The sequence below is a fragment of the Coenobita brevimanus genome, chromosome 67 (genome assembly GCF_032717465.1).
Source record: "Coenobita brevimanus isolate Jiangsu-jjx chromosome 67, ASM3271746v2, whole genome shotgun sequence".
Lineage (NCBI taxonomy): Eukaryota > Metazoa > Arthropoda > Malacostraca > Decapoda > Coenobitidae > Coenobita > Coenobita brevimanus.
In genome coordinates this window covers 31,642,801-31,668,106 of record NC_137020.1, presented here as the reverse complement: position 1 = coordinate 31,668,106, position 25,306 = coordinate 31,642,801, and the positions used below count along the sequence as shown (strand labels likewise).

At 39.4% G+C, this 25,306-nt stretch overlaps 1 protein-coding gene across 7 annotated transcripts; it reads left to right on the top strand.

The window, feature by feature from the left end:
* Positions 1-1,712: 1,712 nt before the first annotated feature.
* On the top strand, positions 1,713-16,024 carry LOC145405464 (uncharacterized). 7 transcript variants are annotated; one of them, XM_080276810.1, is made up of 7 exons: positions 1,713-1,845; positions 3,662-3,796; positions 6,386-6,436; positions 6,960-7,223; positions 9,683-9,757; positions 12,320-12,429; positions 14,108-16,024. In XM_080276810.1, the coding sequence occupies exons 2-7, from the start codon at positions 3,666-3,668 to the stop codon at positions 14,209-14,211; spliced, it is 735 nt and encodes a 244-aa protein (XP_080132936.1). In that variant the 5' UTR covers positions 1,713-1,845; positions 3,662-3,665; the 3' UTR covers positions 14,212-16,024. The 7 variants fall into 7 exon arrangements, with proteins under 7 accessions (XP_080132936.1, XP_080132939.1, XP_080132935.1 ...); XM_080276809.1 differs by having other exon boundaries at positions 1,811-1,942; XM_080276815.1 differs by having other exon boundaries at positions 1,811-1,942; positions 12,320-12,442; positions 14,108-14,241.
* The last annotated feature ends 9,282 nt before the right edge of the window (positions 16,025-25,306 follow it).

The window sequence follows — 25,306 nt, the reverse complement described above, 5'->3', positions numbered from 1 at the left end:
CAAGGATGACACATGGACAGATAATGTAGGACCCACACTGGGTTATAAAAAGACCCCCTCAAATCAGATGTGCTCATTACGAGTATACTCATTTACATAAAAATATTCAGTGAATAAAGGCGTAACCTTTATCTTCAATTAGGATTTCATTCAAGACCGTACTTAAAGTGGCTCTAGAGATTACAGAGCCTCCACAGATTCCTCTTTATCTGTGATTCGGCTACTTTTTTGGGTTTGCTGCCCCAGACATTTGGTGGGGACAAAAATGTTCAGGGTAGGACAAGCTGGAACAGTGGGGCACAGCAAGATCGATTAACTGAAGTATTTATTGATGTAAAGGTATACAGAGTACCGTACATAATATACAGGTGGGTCTTGCCCATTGAGCTCTATCATATGAAGGAGCTTTCATGGATAGTGCCGCGTAGTTATAGTGTGCCCCCAGCCAGGGGTCCCAGGGTGGCGCCGATCATTGCGCTGATGATGATTATGCACTTCACTCGACGCCGATGAATTCGGAAATATAGTGCTATGGAGGCAACGAGTGGAGTGTCTCAATAAAGCGGTCAAAATCACGCTCGCTGCGGAGTTAGCCCCTCCATGTTAATAGACCTTTCGGTGACGGCTGCATGTGGGCATGGCAGCAAGCGGTACGGAGGCGCTTTGTCATGGATAGCGCCGCATAGGTTGTGTGCCCGCCGCCAGGGGCCCAGGACGGCGCTGATGATGTTTATGCACTACACCCGACTCCCGCACCTTTTGAAATCAGCCGATGAATGCGGAATATACTGTATAATGCCATAGTCCACGGCGGAGCTAAAATATGGTGCCATGGCCCATTGCTCAGCTTATGTATGCAACAGCGAACCAGAAACAGCATGCTAAGAACAGTGCTTCATTTGCATTACCATGGTGAAGGCGACGAGCAGTGTGTGTGTGTGTGTGTGTGTGTGTGTGTGTGTGTAGGTGTTTCAATATGGCGGCCAAAGCCACACTCTTTCTGCGAAGATAGCCCCTCCATGCTCAGTGAAGCGTACACACCCAACGACCGACGGGGAGCACTGGCAATGCACGCAACGCACGGCAAAATTATGAAAATTTGGAAGGTTCCAGTAAGTTCGGAATGGAGAAAAAAAAAAAAAAAAAGTGGGTAGAAAGGGCGTGGCGTCGGTGTGATAAGGCGGGTACACTGATTATGGGTGGCACTAAAATACTTTTATCCCGCATTTTGTATATGTGTGTGGTTTAGATTAGTATCTCTCACGTAATCAAGTACAATTCAGTGAAACACGATAAAATGGTATGTTGGGACATAATAAAGGACACTTGTAACACACATTACTTTGTTTCAATTTCTTTCGGTTTGCTCGAGGTCTAATTACTACTCATGTTCGATAATGTAACATGTATATAGCACGTATATTCTCACATACGAACATTAAAGACTCGGTCTAAGAGCATCAGTTATACATCGCTATATCAAATAATGAAACCCATGGGAAAATTCGATAAACGAACACAACAATTGAACGAAATAATATGGTAATGAACGATTGCGAAGCCGTGTATGGAGCCGGTCCGCCCCGTACGCCGTGTCGGTAGACCATCTCAAGAGGCGTATATTTTGATGTTTAGGATTTTTATCATATTTTTCATAGTTTATCTTTATCATTAGAAAACAATTATCATGAAAATATTTTCTGGCAATAATTGTGTCATTAAACATCTCTAAAATGGGAATATGTAGTAGCTTATTTTGATACCGAGCGTAAGGTTGGCCCACAATCATAGACCTTTATCCTGGACTCCATTTTGAAAGAGTAGTGGCACTTCTAGCAGTTTTGGGTGAGTGGACTTATACAAGCGTCAGCTCGTCGTGAAAGCAGTCTCTTCCTCATACACGTTGATATATGGGTGCGACAGACAAGGAGGATAAGGAGAGGTAATGTTGTGAAAACTGCTTTCTGAGGAATAAAAGTGACGCGGAGCCGCGTGGTTGAAATTCATCCCTTATTTTAATCATAATGGTGATATATTTGGGGGTTTGTGGCGTGCATGCAAATAGGGCTGTGATAATGCCCATACCTGTAGTGGCAGTTTAACGTATAATTCATGACACTGAACGGTGATCGATCGTGCATTGGCGTCTGTGGTAAATCAACAATCTTGTCCTGGTGGCGTCATTGGCGGGCTGGTAGGGCAGTTACACATTTTGTTTCCCCCATAATCTTGTTCACCCAGTAGTATAATTTGAACCTGTATGTATTGCGGGTCGTGTTCTGAGGGAAGGGTGGAACAGCAAAAATTGACGGTAAAATTGACTTTTCCTACGTGAATGTAATTAGTAGTGCCTGATGTAATTTCCATTTTTTTTTTTTTTTTTTTTTTTTTTCAATGACTGACCTCATAGTGCCTGATGTAATTTCCATTTTTTTTTTTTTTTTTTTTTTTTTCAATGACTGACCTCATAGTGCCTGATGTAATTTCCATTTTTTTTTTTTTTTCAACGACTTTTGACCATTTTTACAGAAAATTACTGTTATGCAGCTTCACTTCCATCTCCACACTTATGTATAGTATGGTACTGGGCTGTCATAGCCATTGGCTCATTAGAACAATAAGCAATAAATGCTTTCTTTCAATGGATAAGGACAGTCCAAGCAGAAGACTTCAGTAATAAAGAACCCAAGCTCTTCAACTGCCTCCCAAGAGATATTAGAGGCCTATCAGAGTGCAGCACAGAAGCTTTGAAGAGGGGGCAGGACAGATTCCTGGTAACCAAATTACTACCAGATGAGCCTCCAGTCCCACATGGTCCCACCTGCAGAGGAACTACATCAAATTCAATCATTGACCAGCTGCAATACTTGAGGATTGGGCAGAGGTGTGGAAGTGGTGACTGGCTGTGGTGTTGACACCTAGATCTGCGACAAGTACGACAAGCAAGCCTGGAAGAACATGAACCTGAAGAACTAAGTTACAGGCTTAACTGAAGATTTTCTTTTCTTGCTGCCCACTCCTCATTTTGGGGAATAGAAAAGAAAAATATAACAAAATACATCATTGGACTAAAGGAGTTAATACTTTTGAATTTGTAGTGTACAGTACTGTATATTGTTTGAGTTGAGGGACATTTGTGTCACTAGGTAGCAGCACCTCTTTTGCAGTCAGAGAGGTTAACAAAGTGTGTTTGTTGTCATTTGCAGTTAGAGTGATTAATGAACATAACATGCCCTCCTTGACAGCGATGATGCATTTTTTAAAGGTCAATGCATAACGATTTATCATACATTGAATCAGTAATAACATAGGTTCAGTGGATGTATGTTTTTTTGGTAGTCACTCCAACAATGTTCCATATTTGACACTAACAAACCAGATAGTGACAGTTCAAAGGCCATCTTGAAATAAACAATGAAGCCTGGTCGTCGGTGATCATGTAGGTGAAAATAGTGATTGTATGTTGACCATTGAGGTGTCATATGCAGTCCTGATTATTGTACAGTGTAAGTGAACATTCAATTATACATTGAAAAAAGATCTCAACTTTATCATCACATAAGCAATTCAGTGTGTACTGGTTCATCATAAAACAAGGGTGTTGTATGTTTTCAGTCAGTAGCAGTCAGGGATTAACATTTTTTTTTTTTTCCCCCCCCAGGATAATGGACATGGGTAATCCAGGACCAGGTGATGCGCCACACTCAGGGCCACAGAACGGCTTTAGGGGTCGGGGTGGATTTAGAGGTGGCCCACGTGGAGGATTCAGAGGTCGGGGTGGGCCTGGATACTCAGGGTAGGTGTTTCTCTCTCTCTCTCTCCAAATAACAAAAATAATAATAATAATCCATACACCAAATTACTGGTGTCCTCTGTTCATAAAAAATCTGTAACAGTTGGACTTGAACAGCTGTGGGTTGAAGTTAAGGGGGAAACAACTCTGGGGAAGCGGGTTCCAGAGAGATTCAGTTTGGGGAATAAAAGATTTATGATAGGCAGAAGTCCTGCAATATGGCAGTGTGACAATTTCATGAGCACTACCAGTTGCCTGTGTAGCACAGGGGAAGGGATGGAGAGGTGGCACAGTGGATGCACCTCTGTCTGAGCATTTGCCTTAAAAGTACCGGTATCTGTAAAATAATGAAAGGGAAGTAACATTTCTTCTTACCTGTAGGGGAGGTAGTTCATTTGTATTAGTAAGTTTATTAATAATTGTAACAGCCTTGTTCTGAATTTTGTCTAGTTGCTTTAGCACAACCTCCTCACATCCACTCCGCAAGGGTGAGCAATATTCCTGCTGAGAGTGCACGTGACTCACCTAAACTAGCTATAGTCAACTGGTCGTCAGTGAAGAAGCTACAAACTCCGAATAATAATCCAAGTTTTATTTTGTCTTGCATATATGGGTCGGGGTTCAAGTTTGAGTAGTATCTTTGAATTCAGAAGCATTCTTCATTAGGGTAATATCCTGTATCTTAGTGGGAGTATCTATAATTTCAGAAACATTCTTCACTAATTCGTAGGTCCCTAAATCATTCATTCATTCAGTCCTCATCTACTGTGTTGCCCCATGAGGAATGTAGGAGCTCGGGACTAGGCAAGTTGGTCCTGACATGTATGATGAGAGTGACCAGGGTCACTCATCCCTGAATGCCATTACGCGAACAATAAACCCCAACCACCTCTTGTATATAAACCTTAATCCCAAACTGCCTGGTAACCTCTATACACGTCACAATCAGGTGCAGCATGGCTGCCGGGTACTGGCTATACACAGAAGTGTCTTCCTGCCACCATTTCATCTTGGCACCAAAGGGTAGGGAGGGAGTTCCTCCATAGCACACAGGCGAGAGTCAACCTGTCTCATGCTTTTGCTAGGTGTACAATGATGTCTTCAGGTTCCTATGTGTCTGCTTCCGTTTGCGTCGCTTGTAGCTAATTGCATCATCCACCCTTGCAAAGCATAATTCCAAGAATACTGTATTAGAAAAGGGCTCAGTGATAGTGCCATAAGGCATGCCTTGGATACAACAGTGTCTAGCTTATGTGGTAGTGAAGTTATCGTTGAGAGCAAAGCCATAGTTGGCACCACGGGCAGATGCATGAACATGTCCTGCTCTCATGCTGAAAATTAGTTCTCTTCTTCACATCATTAATCATCAGCGCAACAACATACAGACTGGGAATACTTTTATTCGCAAGAGGAAGAGTTGGTGAGTAATATGGTCTTGATTTTTTTTTTTTTTTTTTTTTTTTTTTTTTTTTTTTTTAATATAAAATGTGTCTGACTCTGGGCATAGGCTTCACAGCCTGCTATCAAGGCCCAGCAGTCCTCCTACATACCATACACCTCACATGTCACCACTTCGGCGCTAACACCCACCGTCCATATTGAATACATGCTAGGGCTGTCTCATACAGGACTGGTGTATTGGTATTAGCGGGGGTATTTTTACGACATGCCGGCGAGTCTTCTGGTAGATCAGTAAAGCCTGATTTAATGAAATTCAAATCCTTAAACTGTTCCCTGCCCCAGCCGGGATTCGAACCTGGGTCCATTAGGACTGCAAGCCACCTCTCTACCGATTGAGCCACCGCCTCCCTAAGTGCTATATCTTCCGAGATATTAAGGTTTGAAAACAAGCAATTACCAGGAAATTGCCCATAGTGAGGTGACGACTGCGTTAAAGATAACCCGGCGTTTGGGGGTTTATTACCCACTAAACCACTGGGCGCCATAATTTGGTTATATGGTAACCACCCAGCATAGTAAACGGTTTCCTGGAACCGGAAACTGTTTGTCTTTTCATTCAATGTAGAGACCGTAAGGCAGCATTACAATGAGGGAGTGGATGATTGGTGCCCCCACCTACCAGAAAGGTACCTGGATTACATAGAATATTTCTAAGGAGTCCATTCAGTCAGATATAAAGAAACAACAGTCCCATATTGCTCTGGCACTATTACCTTAACTTGGCCCAGATTTTCGCCTTTTGCAGCTAATTTCACGTAGCAGAAGGACAACATTATGGCTCGGTATAATTTTCATTGGACTTTGTGACTAGTATCATATTTTAGTGTTAATCTCTTCTTATAACTCTGCATTCAAGATGAGGGATGCCAGAGCTAATTAGGCCAAGTTAGTCAGAATGGCTTAGTAACTTAACAATATGCCTGTTTGTGGAGTTGGGGAGGTGTGCACTTTGCACTTGCAGGCCATACTTTTTTGTTAATAGATTAGCAGTTACTTAAGGTACCTACATCTGCAGGATTTATAGATTATTTCCCATAACAGGAGCAGGGGATGTTGATGATTAAAAATAAATTGTGTGTACAAAAGTAAATTAACATAGGCTTAATGTTACTGTACACTGTGCCATTGCAGGGGACCCATGAGAGGAGGATTCAGAGGCAGAGGAGGTTTCCGTGGGGGCAGGTATGTTGAGAGTGTCGTGCCTTGCCATGGTACATGGTGTAATTACTTTTTTAAAGCTGTCCTCATTTTTATGTTGACTTCACACTAAGCTAACGTTAGTGTATACTGTAGGTATATTTATTTGTATATTGCTTTGTTGGATCTCTTTTTCCTTCTTCTGCTTTACACTCTACTGCTTTTTGAAATATTTTCTTTTTTAATTCAGCTGCCCGTGAACACCCAGTCTTTTAATTTTTACTTGATGATCAGCAGAATGACTGGCAGTTGTATATGAAGTGTAACCCTGAAGAAATATATAACAATTATGTGTAAGTGGAGAGGCTTGAGGTAGAGAGAGAGATTTCTTGGGACTTGAATAATTGTTTGGTTCATTTTACTGGCCATTAGCCTACACTGTTGTTCCCTCTCTGTTTCTGGCTTCTGCCTTCCCCCTCTTTAGGCTGGATTAGAGTTCATGATAGTAATGAAGTTAATAATGTAAAGGTAATAAAATGTAACCAAAATGTACTTAAATTTTCCACAGAGGTGGCCCTGAGGGTGGGTATCGGGGTGGCTTCCGTGGTAACTTCCGAGGTGGCTTTAGGGGCAACTCATACGGACAACCTCGTGGGGGATTCCGAGGTAGAGGCACTGGGGCTCCTCCTCGCGGTGGCTATGGGGGTGGTGGCTACAGTGGTGGTGGGGGTTATGGCGAGGGTGGCGGCTATCGAGGAGGCTACAGAGGGGCTCCTAGGGGTCGTGGTGGTGGCGGTGGTGGTGGATATGATGGCGGCTACCAAAAAAGGGGGTGAGTACGCCACTTTGAAGGTATCTCTTATTTGTAGTTAATTGATAAAGCTGATCAGGCATTTTCCAGCTTTGTATTTTGGAATATCCCTGACTGCCTGTACTGTTCCTTATAATAGTCTCATTATTGTGGAGCCAACCATGGTGCCCCTGTAAACTCGGTGGAAATGCAAATGTTACATCGATCCTGAACCAAACCTTCACACTTTTCCCTGCTTCTCGTTGTGTTGAGGCACTGTCTACTGCAAGGGACAGCCCTGCAAGGATGGTTACTTGTCTGTAGTTGATGGATCTGCCCAGCCAGACAGATGGGTTACTGAAGAACACCAACAAAATGAGCACAGAAATCATGCTGTGTAAGAATTGTCTGGCGTACTGTGCTGGACCTTTCTAGGCAATCCCAGAGTTAAGCCACCATCTGAAATTAAGGGGTTGGGCATAAGTGGGTTGTAAATGACTGAATTGCACTAGTTTTTGTAAGTATATTGCTGTTACTCATTAATAGACATAGTTAGGAAAATTCAGGAGATAAAGTTTTTGCTGTAAGGCAGTTACTTTATTGTCTCTTGGCATGGAACTTTTTTATATTAAAGGTAAGTGTGAGATGCTCAGTTGGTGTTTTGTGGTTATATACGTGCTCATTGCATATCGTGTTATGTCCCCTGTTAGTGGGTGTCATGATTCAGATTTCCAGTAACATGCTGTTTGACTGCTGTAATGAAGCCAGGCCCAGGTTTGTCAACAATGTATTGTTTGCCATACAACAACTCTGCCTGCAAATTTTCAGTTAAGAAAACAGAGTTTGTTTTGCCACTCAGACTAATATGCTTCATACACCTGAACGGGTCAACAGTGGAAAGTTACTTGCAGACCAACAGGTGAAAGTGAAAAGTATTCCGTTGTCCAGAATCTACAGCACTTAAAAAAATTATCATCATCATCTAATCCTGTGTTGCCGCATTAGGAGTGTAGGAGCCTGGGGCTAGGCAAGTTGGTCCTGGCATTTAAGATGAGAGTGACCAACCTCACTCAACCCTGAATGGCATTACTTGAGCAATAAATCCCAACCACCCCTTGGATATAAACCTGCACTGGCTCAATCAGATTGGAGTGCTGTAATTACTTACTAAACCACCAGACGTCATCACTCTCGGGGGGGGGGGGATAACAACCAGGCTTTTGAGAGTACAGTACAATAATATGTATGGGAGACTTTGAAAATAATGAGTCAAATTTTATATTCCTGTAAGCATCTGTGAACAGTCTGTTGCTAATACTGTATAGTCATGCTATACTGTATTGACTAGTCTGTGGTGCTTAACAGTATCTTTAAAAAGTTAAATCACTTATACTGTAAAAGAACACCATTTTTGTATACACAACAACTGTTTATGTATTTAGTGTTGTGGGCTAATGCAATAGTTTATTTACAATACCAAGAACTACAGTGTTCTGTATTTGCTCCCTGTGCATCTTGTTTGGCTCTGCCTTTATATGGATGAACTGTTCTTGAAAATTTAGCAAATATGGTACCTGCCTTAGGTTATTAAATGGTATCGTTTTTATCTGTGTGTGTGTATATGTGACAGGCCATTAATTTGACTTAATTGCAGGTAACAACATTCATATTCATACAGATAAAAGATATGAATAGGATCAGCTCTGCTGATAACTGTTGTACCCCAGTAGAGGATTATCTGCATGCTGCCTGTATACTAAATAATGTTCCTGTAACTAGTTGTACCAAACTGTGGTGGCAGTTGATAAGGGTTTGAATAGTACGATATATACTAATCTTACCAAATGGGCAGAACCACATTACCTACAAGCTAAATCTTATAACTAAATGGAGCTTGAAGCAGTTAAATCCTCATGGTATGTTAGTGGGCAAGCAACCTAAACATGCTTTGGAAGAGAGCATTTTAAGTACATGATATTTTAAGAAGATCGAGGAGCGTTTGTTAATTAAAAATTGACGTGGTCAAGGAACTTATTAACAAACTGTTTGTGGAGTTGATGTCTTGGGAAGAAAGCTTGCCTCCCTTGCCCCATATATCCCCTCAGTAGATAAAGCCCTGCATGTTTATTTAATCAGCGCAACATTGCTTGTGTTGAACTGACAGTTTCTTGCCATGACTTGTAATATGAAGTGCGTATTTTTTATTTATATATTTTCTGTTAACTGAAAAACTGATTATATTGCACACAGGTGATCTTATGTTTTTGGTTTAATTGGACCTTTTATAAGCTTAACTGTTATTGTTGGGATATAAGCAGATTAAAATTGCTCAAAATGAGCCAAATAAATTGTTGTACAAAGTAAAAAGTGTCATTTCCAGCTGTATTAATTAGCCATTTTTATATGAATTTATTATTACGGTATTTTGTGGGTAACTAAAGGAATCAGTATATGGTTGGGGGTGTTGTTACATTGGTGACTTAGGTGAGATCTCTTTGTAGGGCCCCTCGCGGGTCCCACGGCGGCCCACCCGTGAAGCGGCCCAGGATGGATGGGGAGAGTGGCTACGGCAACAGGTAGGCCACAATCCACCTTGTTACGTACTTCTCTCCTCACTGATGCGTAGCTACTCTCATTGGTTATTAACTTAAGTGAAAAAACAAAATCCATCTTGCTTAAGACAATTCTGAATATATTTCTTTATCATTTGAAGGTTCAAAAGCTTACTGCATTGCCAGTTTTAGAGCTGGAAATTTTTATTAAATTATTTCCTATTGATGGCCCATTAGTCAAGACTGATGAGTTTATGAAAATTATTGCATACCGGTATTGCAGAAATACATTTACTTTCTTGGTCATGTAATACAGTATATACACCTTCAGTTGCTTGTCTTGTTTAAAAAAAAAAAAAAAAAAAAAAGCACCCCTTAACTTTGTCCTTTTTCCTTGCGCACCTCAGATCACTGTGTAATACTGGAGGTCCACCAGTCAGGATCATTTAGTATCAGAAAGTGTCAGTTCCTTGGATGTCCATAGATTCTGTGCACTATCATGAGCAAAAGTTTGCCTGTAATCCTCTACTGGGATTGTTTTCTGTCTTCCTTATTTCATAATCCTTCCAAAACCAGATTATCTGTCCCATGTACTGTTTACAGTTTGGTCGAATGCTTTAGAGTATCATGCTTTACCGGTAATTATTTTGTACAATGTCTTTCGCTCTGAAATCCAGAAAGGAAGAGTTGGCAAGCTTTTATTTGTGATATTACTGTACTGTATTAGAGTTTGAAGGATTCTGCCAATATCTTAGTCATGCAGTGTATGTTACTAACCCCTGAATTGTGATAGACCTTTCTTCAGCTGGACTAGATAGTTTGGTGAAAACCAAATGACCGAGATTCACTGTTACAGTAGACTTACAATTAACTTCCTCGTGTAACTCATTCCATTTTTGCAGGAAAGACAAGAAGAGTGTAGAGTCTCTCCATGTTTCATGTTCTGCAAAAACAGATTTTTTTTTTTTTTTTTTTTTTTTTATCTCATGTTCTTCCTAAAAGAAGAACCCTAAGTTATGAGAGGGAGTTAAATTTGATTATGTGAATCTAATCCATGGCTCGTGGATGCGATGCACTTTATGCTGTCTTAGATGTTCGAGGCCGGATTCAGAAGCTAATGTTTGACTTATTCTCTGTTGTAATTGTGCTTGGTTTGTGAATTGAGATCCAGATATGTAGCACAGATCAAAGAAGTTGAGGGTTATTTAGTCATCCCACATTTTCCACTGTTTGGGCATGGCCCATCTTTACTTTGGTTATTTGTAGACAAGTAATCCAGCACAAAATACATCTGTCTTAGGTTTACTTTGGGATATTTTAGCAAGATTTGTTGTTGAATGTGAAAATACACCCTTAAACAAGTAGACTGTAATGTGTGGTGATGATTTGGGGCACTGCAGAGGATTTTAGGCAACAACAGATGAATTGTCGCCGTAGGAACCCCGTTACATGGATTTTTGTTAGGCGCAGTGTCCTAATGAATGCAAAAAAGGAGAGGATGGCTGTCATGGTGAAATTGTTGTGCTGTACTTGGTGTGCTTGTTGCTTATAGAGACAGGGCAGACTTTTTGTTATTTAGGGTTAGACTTGGCTTTTTCCATGTTGCATTTTAGAAAAGTTAATATGAGTGGTGTGCATGGCATGGATGTTTCCTGTGTAAGACCGTTTTTACTCAGTTTTGACTTCCACTTCAGTTATAGGAAAATAGCTGAGTATTTAATAGTCCAAGTGTAAAGGATGTTTAACTTTTAAAGCCAAATGTCTTCAAAAGTCAATAATTTGGTGGAAGGGCAGACAAATGACAGAGGACAGGACGATGTGGAGGCTATTTGTTTGTGGTCACCTTGTATGGGATTACAGTGTCTGGCAACAGATATATACATAATCAGTCCATAAGTCTAGTAAAATATCTAACTAGTAGGAAAGGAGTGACTTCATTGAAATTGGAGCAGAGGGGTCTTGTTCAGTTGTGGTCAAAGCTTTCTCACGTTTTGCTTGTTTTTGCAGAAGATCGTATTGAAATTAATTTGATAAGCTTGTTGGTGGTGGTCAGAGTAATTAGTATTCAGAGAGAGTACTGGTACTTTAGCAAAAGTAAATGATAAACATATTTGTGTTGTTTAGAGTGATTAGTATTTCTAGTGTACTTGAACAGTTCAGAACACTAGTACACAGAATGGCCCTGCTGGGTCGGTTGGCCGCTTTCACTTAATGGGTCTACTCAGCCAGACAGACTGAAGTTTGATCAACAGTGGCAGCAAGAAATTGGGTTAAATTATTTTATAAGCTGAAATGAAGTTCATTACAATAATGCAGCCATGTTGAGAGGACTGAGAAACTGACAAAAAGAGTATGAATGAGGAGGAGACTGAGGATGTTAAGAGATTGGATGGAGAGGTATATGAGGGGGTTTGAACTGGTGAGAGGGCAGCTAGATGACAGAGTACAAGGTGACATGGTAAGTGATTCACTTTTGGTCACCCCATACAGGCAGTGCCTACTGGCGATGGAATAATGCCATTGTTAGACAGTGGGCTTCAGTATAGAGGAGCATATACTGTGACTAATAATGCATCATCATTACAGTGGCTATGGCAGTTACAGCTCGTCAAACTATGATAACTATGGTGGTGGTGGTGGTGGGTACAACAGTGGCCCCAACTACAGCAGTGGCGGCTATGACAACTACAAGTCAAGTAGGTCTTAGAGGTATTCTTTATTTATTACCTGGGTTGTGAGTTGCCAGGTATTCTAGTGATTCGTGCTTGCTTTGTTGTAGTTCTTGTTATTGGAGGAAACCTTAAACCTTCACTGCACCCATGCCATCCTACCTTCAATACCCATCTTTCCCTTATTCTTACTTTGTTGTAGTTCATGGTGTTGGATCTTCACTGCACCTGTACCACCCAGCCTACAGTACCGGTATCTATTTTTTCCCTGTGTAGCCTATTATCCCTGCTGTCACACTAAGCTTATCACACTGTAATCACCTCTGTTGTTATTTTCGTGGCCCCAGGCTCATCTAGACATAAAACTTGGTGGACTACAGGCTGAAGTTTCTTTTCTGTACTCCTTACCTCTTTGCATATATCAAGAGAGTTTAAGGGCATTGGTATAACTGGATAGTGAAGTTGCCTTGTTATATCAGTGCCACAGCATGAAGGCTTCCCTCTCCAGTGCCTCTTTAAAACCCTCCTTATAAAATTTTGAAATTCTTAACTTCCTCACTCCACTGGATATACTCGTCCTGCCCCACCTTGGCCCGGCACCCACCATCTTGTAGCTTATCCCATTTTGTAAACCCCTCCTATTTTTTTTGCATGCCTGCCTTAGACTTGCACCTTACGAGCCTACAGTACCTAGAATACCCCATTCCCTTGGTGTACTTCTGGCATGTCGCACCATTCCAGCCCCTTCTGCCCACTCCTCTCCACACACCGAACCCAATTGTTATGACTCCTTTCACAATGATGATGCAATTTTAATTTTTACCTGGACTGCCACTACACAGTTTTATTCAGTGATTTTAATTAGCTCTTGTAGTGAAGGATTCTGTTAAGGCTTTATCAAACTACTCCAGTTTGAAAAGTCTCTCCAGAGTTGAATTTAAATCATCTAGTGGTGGCTTGAAAAGGAGAAATGCATCATCAGGTTGAGGGAGTTTAAGTGTTAAATATCTTATGATATAGCTATCGTAGGGAAGAAAGAGGCAGTGATAAAAGTAACAAGAAGGTTGAGAAATTATCAGAATAGGGAGGGAAGAGGATTATTTGAAAATAGGAAGGAAAGTGTGTGTGGTAGGGATGCTGTTGATAGTTCTTCCTCTTTTGTGCCTTCTCTTACTCGTTTTCTATGTCCTACCTCTCATTATCCTTAGAGAGAGAGTGAAGATCAAGGTGATGATTCATACAGCAGCTTTGATAGACTGAAGTACTGTATTGAGATAGTTTGGTGCTCCAGATGGTCAGTTACAATGAACACCCCAGTTTGTTAAAGTAAGGTATAGGGTTACATAATGATCAGCTGTTGGAAAGGCATATGTTTTTTTTTTTTTTTTAATCCTAATGGAATTAGCAAGGCCGTTAAAACAAAATAGAAATGGCAGTTAGGGTATTGTATGTGAGTGAAGTAGAGGGGGAGAGAGGAAGGAGAAATGCAGGGATGGAGAGATACCAGATATGAAGGTGATGTATGTTGGAAGAAGAGTCATCCTGAAAGCAGAAGTCAGGGCAACATGGAGGTGGTGTGTTTGTGGCCACCCTGACTATGGTATCAGGTTGAAAACAGATTGATAAACATGCCTAGTAGGCAGATAAATATATTAATAAACTAAACAAGACATGGTGTAAAGCCGCTTGTAATTTCTCCGTGCAGGTTCTGGGTATGACCAGACCTACGGCGGGGAGGGCACCTACGAGAGCTACAGCAGCCGTGGGGGTTACAGCACGTCCCAGAGTTACAACAATGGTACGTACTGAGCCCCTTACACAAACAACAACACTGCCAGGTCGCTCCCTCGTACGGCAACCATGGGCGGGGAAGGGGTATTGTTTAGAGTTCAGATTCACAAACAGACATAATATCTTTTCCCTCTTGTAATTAGGATATGTTTCTGCAGTAAGGACAAGGAAAGGAAAGTGTGCAACGCTTCCATATATCTATTCCCCCCAATAGAAACATATCTTTCCTCCCTCCAATAGAAGCAAATCTTTAGTTATAAGCGGAAAATTATCGTAGGTTATACCAGTTTGTTATAGGATGGACAACAAAAGGAGAGTGCAAAATGTTTCCTTGTTCATAGTTCTTCCTGCAAATACATACCTAAATTACAACAGAGAATTGATTGCAAATATTCATGAATTCCTCCCTAGGATGTTTGTGGTGGGGGTAATGGACCATGTGGTAAATATTAGCTGGAAAGATCTAGACTGGTGCCATGCTACCTCAGCGAAGATGTAAGCAGAGCAAATAAAAAGACAGTGGAGTCATGAAATTAATGATGAAAATATATTTGAAATTACAGTATAGAGTGGAGTCATGAAATTAATGATAAAAATATATTGGAAATACAGTATAGAGTGGAGTCATGAAATTAATGTTGAAGATATACAGTAATGGAAATGGAATTTTAGGGTGGAGTCATGAAAGTCACGTTGAAAATAAAATACTGTAGTAATTGAAAGGATGCCCCTCAAACGATGTACAGTATTTTGATGATTTTAGGATGCATTATGAGTAGAACAGAACATATAAGTATGGCAATGAAACTGAATTATAAGGAATAAAGCAAAAGTGACACTGTATAATTGAATTAGTGACAATGTTGAGAAGACTTATAATTTACTTGGAAGAAAATGAGACTACATAACCAAGCTGGAAAGGAAAAATAAATAAAAAGTAATTTGGGGAAAAAACTGCAATGTTGTGTATATTAGTCTGCTGAAAGATTGATAACAGAATATATGAGGTTAGTAGAGAATGGAAAATACTGGTATCAAATGCTTAATGTATGGCTATTTGAAAGGGGAAGTAATGAAATGTCAAGAAGTAGAAAGTATGTAATTATGTGGCTCTGAAGGGGAAGTAATCTGATATCAAACTATATGGCTGCAAGAATATACAATACCAAATGTGCAGAACTCTGGATGCCCACAATATACCGTATACAGAATGGAGGTATGATAGACTTTTGAGTCGAGAGAATTGACTCTTCACAGTGTAACATGTATTGAATATAAGGACTAGTTTAGTATCATACTGATAATTGTCTTGAATGACCACAGGCCACCATGTTTTGTTCTTTAATGATAGGAATTAGTTTTAATAATAGTACTGTAGGACTTTAGACTGCAACATTTATTTTTTGAATGAAAAATTTGTATAATGAAGTAATTTTGAAACTTTGATGCATATATGGCATTGACAGAAATTTGTATGTGAATACTTTAAACTTGTTCAGCCAAGGATGTCTCATTAAATTCTAGCCATTTCCTGATGAGTTTAATCAGCTTAGGTTGGGCTGTTCATACTGTAGGAGGTAAATGTTGCCATGGTGTACCCTTTCAATACGAGACCTTTTCTAAGCAGAATAAATAATCTGGTGGCGGCAGGAACAAAATTAAATGGTGTCGCTTGTTTAATAAATTTCTTTACCTGTCTGACAGTTAGCAGTTTGAATCATAATTTGTGCGGTCATGGTCATTTCTTCAATGTTTGTCCTTTGTATCACGTGAAGTCTGCCAGCAGGTAGGCTGGTGGATGCTAAAAGTACAATAAACACTGTATGTCATAGTAGTTCTATAAATCCATCCATCCAACCTCCCAGTAAGAGAAGAGATTTATTTCTTAACCTACCAAGTATTCCAGTGAGAGAAGATGTATTACTGTGCTGACCTTCCAAGCCTTGCAATGAGAAAATACCAGTATCAATATATTATTTCTTTACCCATCAAGCCTCGCAGTGAGGAAAGATGTGTTTACCTACCAGGCTTCCCAGTAAAAGAAGAGATGCACCATATGTATACCTACCAAGCCTCCCAATTAAGATGTTTTTTTGCTTACCTACAAAGTCTTCCAGCGAGAGATGATGTATATTTACCTGCTCAAGAAAATGACAGCTATGTAGATATTCAAAGTCACTAAATTTGTAGAGAGTAAAATGTATTGGCATAAATACAGGAGTATGTTGTTTTTTCAGTATTGAACATGCCCAGAGACAAAGGTGATGTTGTGGAAGACAATTGTAGTTGGTGTAGGTACTCCTTTTGGTTGAGCAATATAGCAGAATGAGTTCAAAATAAATATTCTAAAGCATCATCTGCTTTGTACCTGAAATACAACTGGAGTACAGAGTAAGGTGCAAGTCCTGTAGACGAGAAGAACAAAGAATCTAAAGGTACTGTATACACATATAGCAGAGAGGTAAGATAATGAGTTTTTGGAAGTGTTGCATTGTACGGTGTAAGTGTATTTTGATAAACGTGTGCACAGAATGGACATTAGCGCACCTATTTTATCTCTTAACCCCTTCAGAGTATGTCATTTGTGTTATTCTTCATATTATCAGATGAGTATATTTAGGTCAGCTGGACAAGTTTGACATAGCTGTCAGTAGTTCCCCTTCAGTACGAGGGGCCCCCTTCTGAGCCGGCTAAGTGTCTTTTTGGTAGCTGTATTTTATTTAGCTTTGGAAAATCTTTTTCAGCTGGAGAGATAAGATACAGCAATCACCAGGTTGGTCAATATGAGAAACAACCTCTTAAGCTGAATAAAATAGACTGATTAAAATAGACAGACATGATCATAGTAAAGAAGTTGAATGCAGTTAGTTTAAGTTGTTAATGCAACTGGCTTAGTCTTATTCCTTACAGGACTGCACAATGGGAGGAAAGATAGAAAGGATGGATGGAATATGGCCGGGAGTTCAACTATTTGGAATAACAGAATTATGCCTTTAACCTTGCTCATACATAACACCCATATGGCTTTTGTTTCCACAGGATGGATGAAGCAGAATTACAGAGCTGATAGTACTGCGGCATAATGAAATAGTGTAGATACATTGCAGAACCCTTTAATTCAGTTATCTTATTGACAGGAATAAATATTTAAAAAACTAGAAGCCTAAGCTCTTTCATGGACTTTATAGTTCGTGAGAACCAATCTTAGCACATACTGGTAGTTTAACATTTATTTACAGAAATATCTGCACATGTGACCTTTTAATGTTTTCATTTTTACTTCCTCTCTTTAGGCGTGACTTAACCAGAGCATGCTAAAACCAGTATATGGAAGTTTTGTTGTATTGTTGGCTTAAACCACAACTTTGATGGATACTGTGTGATATAAAGACTCCACTTCTTGGCATGATGATATTATGAATTAATGTTTGAAGTATAAAATGTAGCTCCATTAAGAGAACAATGATATAATGAGCTAATGTTATGAAATATAACTTGTAAATTTATAAAGAGAATGAATATTGAACTCATTCCTTGTTATAACAAGTATTTCTTTGAGAATATACAGTGTTGGGCATCCTGAAAGATATTGATAAGCACATGGCTTAGTAAAACCATAATGGAGCTTTAATGTAGTGCATTATACATTTCAGAATGTGGTTGCCACATGTAAACATGTAAAGTAAAACTGTAAATACAATACACTGCCTCTGCAAATAAACAAGAATTAAAATAAAATAAATAGCAAACTACAGTATCAAGAATTAAAAGTACATGTACAAAATAACCATGTAATGACAAAAAAAAAAAAAAAAAAGTCTTAATGACTGAAAAAAAGAAAATGGAAATAAAATGGAGACTAGATATTGCCATGAAGTAGAAGCCTCTGTGTAGCTTGATTGCATGACCAGCTGTCACTGTCCAGCTTTGCACTGTCATCTCATTCTATATAAACCAGGGCAAACTTGGGGCTCCCTTAAACTTTTTGTCAGATTTTTATTAATTTGTAGTCAGGTTACTAAACATTAATAAGTTTTTATAGTTTAGTTTATACAGTATTAATGAATGATAAATCTTCCACACAGGTATGAAAATGAGGTCTTCAGCACAGGTTTAATGCGAGTATTTAGTACTGACAGCTGGTGTGTGAAGATGCACATGCACATCTGTTGCCCAGTCTCCAAGAATTATGTAATGGATACGAATGAATGTTTTTATTTCAAATGGGAGAGTATTGAGCATGTGTTTAATGAGAAGATATGCTGTCTGTTTTTTGCCAGACGCCTTACTCCCGTAATGAACACACTTTTGTTTAAGAAGATACTGATTTCTTTCATGAGAAGATACTGATAAATGTTTGTCTTGTGCTCAACCAGATATAATGACTCCACTGTCAGTGAAAACCACGTAATTCTGATTATTTCCACTGAGTAAATCACAATTGGACTTTGGTCGGTGGAATACCAATAAAGCACTCCACTCTCCATTCGACTAAATGCTCTGCGACTCTAACAGGCCAGTGAAAAAATTTGAGATAATACGTTGTCAGAGACCTTCGCAGTGTTACCTAATTCTGTTTCAGTTTCAGGAATGAGGAATCGTATGACCAGTTCTGTGCTTATGTAAAACTGTTCCACTGACATTTATATATATATATATATATATATATATATATAAAGTTTTTTTTTTTTTTTTTTTTTTTTTTATATATAACGTCTGTAGTACGTAATTTGACATTAGTTTTTATTTTATTTACTGCTTCAGTACCAGTTAATTGTTGTAAACTTGGACAGATCAGTTAGTGTTCTTAATTATTTTGCATGAAACTTTTAATGGGAGGAATTTCCATTTTTAACAGTTGGTTTGTCAAAAGTTAGCACAATACTCTGGTAAGATAATCAGACAATAAAGTCATGTACACCAGATGCTCAATGTATGGTACAGTATTTGCTGTATATTTTCATTTTTCATTCCACCCAAAATTTAATGTACTTCATTGCAGCGTACATTATGATTTAATTGCTGCAGAACTGATTTGAACTATGTATTGTACAGCAATAGGAAAAAGTTGGTAAAGAAAATGAATTTCTGTTAATAGCATTGTAACTGAATGTACAGCTGTATGTTGGGTATTTGTTGTGCAGGACTTTTGGCTCTGCATATGAACATTTCTCATATCATAGAGTAATGGACATAACAGTAATTGCCTATTTTTCAGAGTTGCCACTGAGCTATACCAAGGTGATCCCGTCAGAGAATCAGTCAGTCTGTAAATTAAGAAAGATTAGCACTTGAGTATGAAACTAATCACAAATGAGTGCTATGGAAATGGTGTAGAGCCTTAGCATTTTCTTTTGGTCACACAGATATTTGAAAGCTGCCAAAGGACAAAAATCTGGGCCAAGTTAAAGAAAGGAGGATATAGTAAATTTAATTGCTGACATATCCTGTATACTGATAAATACTTGTTTTACTTCAACTTTTTAGCTGTAGCTAGACCAAATGTAAGTGAAGTAATGATAGGCAACAATGAAGAAACTGGATCACCTTGGGTTTAGTCATAGTGAGTTATTTATATTGACCTTTACCTATTTTTTGACAAGCTTTATCCAGTACCCTCATTTATCCATATAGGTATTGACAGTTTCATGTGTGATTGCTGGATAAGGTAAGTGAACATCATGGACCTAAAACAGGTTTGTATTATTTCTGTTTTATCTGTTTTTTCTGTTATGCTAGAGAGCAGACATCAAGAATTTTAGAAAATCAGTGTTTGATAAGAGGGTTGTAAAGAAGTGACCAGTTTATGGAAATAAGTAGTTATAACTAAAGGTTTATAGTAACACAGTAGGGGCAACTATCCACTTCCTTGTGAATTGCAGTACATCACTACGTGTGGAATCCCTGTGGCTTTATTGGGCTGGAAATTATGAATGTATTCAGTGGTGATGCCATTGTTAAAGGATTCATAGGATTCTGTAACAGTATCCATCCATCCATCATCCAATCCATGAGGAGCGTCGGAGCCAAGGGCTAGGAAAGTTGGTCCTGACATTTAAGATGAGAGTGACCAGCCTCACTCATCCCTGAGTGGCATTACGTGAGCTGTAAACCCCAGCCACCCGTTGGATATAAACCTGCTCTGGCTTAATCCAATTGGAACGCCTTAATTTCCCACTAGACCACCGGGTGCCATGATATGGTTACCACCCAGCATAGGAAATGGTTTCCTGGTGTACAGGAATGCATTTGGCTTGTCACTCAGTATAGAGTCACCCATAGGCAGAAGGAGGAGGAAAGAAAGACAAGAGGGAGTGTAAATTCACCCACAGGCTAAAGGAGGAGGAAAGAATGAAGGAAATAAAGCCAGAAGAGGAAAGAAGGAAGAGAGGAAAGGGCAGACATCCGAGGGCAGCACTACATTGAGTGAGTGGATGGTGGGTGCCTCCACCTACCACCAGTAACTTTTGAGAATTACAGAAGTAGGTACAGTCAGAGAAACATCTGTCTTTACAGTTGTAGGAAATTTACAACTTGTGAAATACAGTGAGAGCCGTATTTCTACTAATGTTTTCAGATGGTTTTATTTTTCCACCATGCATTCATCAGACTTTGGGAAGAAATATGTGTCCATCTGTACAGTATAAATGTGGCAGATATACACCCCAGTAAAGGAAGATATTTTCCAGTAGTTAGGAGAGAGATATGTTGGGGAGTTAAAGCAATTTTCAGGCGTGTCTTGGATCCTCTTGAATTAGGGTGAAAGATGTTTGTGTAGCAGAGTAGGAATGAGAGGGTGGGGGTAGGAAGAGAGAGAGAAATGGAAGTAGATGTAGGAGGGAGTGGAAAGGGAGAAGTCAAGGAATGGGAATTACAGGACGGTTTATTAGTAAAACTGGTAATCCTGGAAACCCACCTCACAGGCATGAGATTTGCAATCATTATGCTACCTTTAAGCTCCTCTCAGCACTATATTTAATTTGTTTTAGTGGAGATGTAACTGTTTTTCCACAGGGAGCTTTGTATATAAATGTTTATTTTATTAATTTGGCGTTATGCTGCTGACTTAGATATATATAATAACATGAAAGGATAACCACAGTTGGCCCATGTAGGACTATTTCTGTAAATTTTTAACTAGACTCTTAGAGAAAAACAATAAGAGGCTCTACATTACCCACTGAACCCTCCAACAAAAACTGCCTAGAAAGTGTGGGAAAGAGAACCATACAGCGTAAAACACTGGTGTGGTATTTTATGCTAAAAGATGACAGGAACTACAGCTGTAGAGGAGCCTATAAAAAAAAAAAAATGTAAGTACTGTACTGTAAAGTCATCATTTAAATTAAAATAGAAATATCACAGCATTTTGTAGATTCTATCATGTCTGGTATATACTTATAGGGATTGCTGACCTTTTAATGCCATTGCATAGAAGTAAGCAAACATGTTTTTCTTTGTCTTGAATCTGTCATTCATGTAAAAAATGGTAGATAAATGAACTGAACATAGAAAGAATGGGTATCTGCAGTAGGCTATTGGCCTGTGCCAGGCAGCTCTTAGTGTGACCAGGTTACTATAATAAGACAAGGATAGAGTAACACTACACAAGGTAAAATCTGGTGGCACAGTAGTAACTTGTACCATTGCCATCACACAAGAATGTAAGCAGACATCATGTCCTGTAGCAGTCATATTGATCAGACAGTGGTTACTTGTATTCATAATCATTTATTTTTGTAATGGTAATATGGGCTGTTTTTAGAATATGATTTGCAGCATATTTCTGTATTTCATTGATTTTTTTTATCACCAATCACCTAGCAAAGAAAACTATCACCAAGTGGTAGTTTTGTTGTTAGTATTGAATTGCTTTTTTTGTTAGTATGATAGGTTTGTATTACAGGGAATGGCTTCCCCAAGAAAGAGAAATGTTAAGCAAAAATAATTTTTGAGAACAGTTTTAGATAAATCACACAAATAAATGAAAGTATCAACAATAGTTATTGCATAGGAATACAGCATTGAGTACCATCATCATCATCATCATCATCATCATCTCGGAAGTAATTCCAAGTTAAAAGAAATTAAGAATAATCTAGAAACATAGCAACAGAAAATTACCAGCAGCATGCCTTGTGAAATGGACAACACTCACTCATGCTTGATTGAAGCCTATCCATATTTCATATTGTTTTCTAAGCTGCAGAATGAACAGTAGCTTTAAGGATGTAAGTAAAAAAAAAAAAAAAAATACAAAGTAAAGCCTTGTCACTGAGTTTTGGTGTGCCTTCCTCATTCCTGCTTGGCTCAGCAGTCCTCCTTCCACCACATTCACTGGTCTTTAGACAGGTTAACTCAGTCTACAGTAGATGCAGAAGTCATGGTTGAAGAGCTGATATTGAATGTAATGTATTGTCTGTCAAGAATAAATGTATATAACCCCATAGATGCGTACATAAGTGAATAAGCTAATTTAACAGTCATAAATGTAGTCCTTGGGAAGAGAAAGAAGGAAAATCTCGAAGTGGAACTTCTCAGAAGACTCTGATAATGGATACCATCAAATGGTGAATGATTGTGAATAGGGTGGCTAATTTCCCTTCTAAATATCAGTCTTGCTGCTTTGCTGCACCCCTGTAAGCAGAAAGAAGTGTGACAATGGTGTCATCAGTGAATTATGAAGAGGGTAAGATGATATACTAGGGGCTGCTTTTGTTTGAATTGGCAATTATACTGCAGTTTATGCTTTTAGTAGCATTAAAAAAAAAAAAAAATGGTGGCCCAATAGCTGAAAGCGAAGGTTGGTCCAGTTTGGTGTCTGATGGAGTGCTTTGGCCTCCATCTGCTAAGGCAAGAGGTTACAAATATGGCAGGTTGCTGGCATAGGAAGTTCGGTGAAGTCCTCTGTTGGGGGTATTAAGGAAAAACCAATGGGTTAATAGGCCACCTGGAAGCTAGTTGGATGAGACTGGAAAATGCAATATATTACCATTATGCTGGGAATTGAACCTGGGTCTCATGAGAGCCAGGCAGCAAACCACTATACCACGACCAGGTAAAAGTTTCTCTCTTCATTCTAACTTGCCTTAAGGGCTTGGGTTAGATTAAAAGCATCAACTTGCCCAAGTGCCAAGGGGTTATCTCATCCTCTTTGGGCCCACAGTGGGGGTGGAGGGACATTTGTTACAAGATTGTGACCATGTGAGAGAGCTTTTACCTGGTTGTGGGATAGTGATTTGCTGCCCAGCTTTCACCTGAGAGTCCTAGGGTTCAGTACCTGGCATAATAGTAATACTGTATATTGGATTATTTTTCTGGTGTACAGGTTTCTCTTCAGACTGGGAAATATTGAGTATATTTCTGTTGTTGATGCTCAGCTCCTTGGGGAGTGGTATTTGGGGATGTCAGCCATGAAACTTTGAAGTATATGGAGAAAATAATTGGTATAGGTGTTTGTAATGAAGCTTTTCAATAGGTCACCAAAAATAACAACTCAGTTTGCTTTTGCTTTTGTAAGATTACATTTCAGTTACGCTGTGCAGTTTTGGCATCCATACAGTTATAGAATGGGCAGGTGCCTTAGCTGGCATTTGTCCTGCCTACGATGTGGTAGTGACTAGTATCAGTGAAGCTGTCACATATAACAGCCAAAACACACTTCATGAGGATACCAGTGGATCAAACTCAGGTCAGCTAGAGGGTCACTAATGGTCTAGTTTGCAGTTTCATTAAAAACATTTTTCAGTTAAGAGTTTTGTTATACCATGGGGCCCAGTAGCTAACATTTTGAATTTGGCTTGGATTGATGTCCTCCGTGGGGATGTTTTGACCACACCTGCAATGATGCTTTGCAAGTGGTGGCCTAAAAATCCATCTGAAGATGATCAGTGTGAAACAAACTTGAAATGTCAACATTTGTATCCTTGTGGTTGTCTGTGCAATCTTTTGTCAGGGTCTGAAGTTTTACTGCACAACATATGCAACCATGAGGTTCAGCAGCCAGCATTCCAAGTTTGGTCTAGATTGATGTCCTCAGATGTTTTTGGCTGCCATGTATCACAACAATAGTTGATCAAAACACTGCCTCACAGAACGTCACTTGGGACCAATATCAGAATGTAGGCTGTTTAGCTCTCAGTGGTTTTTTGTACAGCTTGTTAAATCATGTTTGTCAGGATTAAGAATTTGGCTACAGTATCTGGAAAATTAGCCAGCCTCTTATGTCATCATGATGCATGTTAAGTCAGTTGGTTACTTGAGCCATCACACACGAGCCATATCCAATGCATTGATCTCCAGCCGTGGTTGGATAACACTTCCCTTTGCATATGCAGCTTCATAACTTTATCTGTCTTCCACAGTTTTTCTCAGTGTGGAGGAATCTGTACACATAGTAGTTGTTGGTCCTTCAGAGTAACTGTTTGTAAACCTTACTTACATATTAAGTACAAAAGTATATCCAAGGTTCAGGAGCTTTGGGAGTCTTTGGTTAATATCCTTGGTGTGAGGGTGACGTTGTTTAGTGAGCTTTGAGTGTGGTATGGTTTGGTGTGGTGTTGTGGGTGATACTGTTCAGTGAGCCTTGAGTGTGGTATGATGTGGTGTGGTGGTGTGGATGATATAGTTTAGTGAGCTTGGGTATTGCGTGGTGTAGTAACTTTACCAAAAGTGTTGAAGTGTATGGGAGTGAAGGTCCTCATACTGAAAATTGTAGTGTGAGAGACATGTGAACACTTCTGGAGATGCTCCCACATAAAAAAAAAATAATAGATAGGTCTGTCTGTCTCTATTGCCAGATGCCTGAATCCTGTAAGGGGTGGCCACAAACAAATCACCTCCATGTTGTCCTGTACAATGCCATATCACTGCCCTGCTTCCAGCTCATCCCCCCCCCCCTCTCTCTCCATTCCATCCCTCCATCTCATCCTTGGCCTCTCCCCCCCCTCCACCTCACTCGCATACATTCTCTTCATTAGTTTCTCACTCTCCATCCTCTCCACATGGCCAAACCACCTCAATGTATTTCTAACACTTTCTATAACATCCACACCACAACACTCCTTCACTTCTTCATTTGTAAGTCTCTCTCTCCTCACAACTCCACATGCTT

Excerpts from the sequence above, each read along its gene's own strand:
- LOC145405464 (XM_080276809.1), top strand. The coding sequence starts at position 1,911 with ATGGGTGCGACAGACAAGGAGGATAAGGAGAG. Across the intron at positions 3,797-6,385 it reads GGTGGGCCTGGATACTCAGG|GGGACCCATGAGAGGAGGAT; the intron begins GTAGGTGTTTCT and ends GTGCCATTGCAG. Across the intron at positions 7,224-9,682 it reads GGCGGCTACCAAAAAAGGGG|GGCCCCTCGCGGGTCCCACG; the intron begins GTGAGTACGCCA and ends ATCTCTTTGTAG.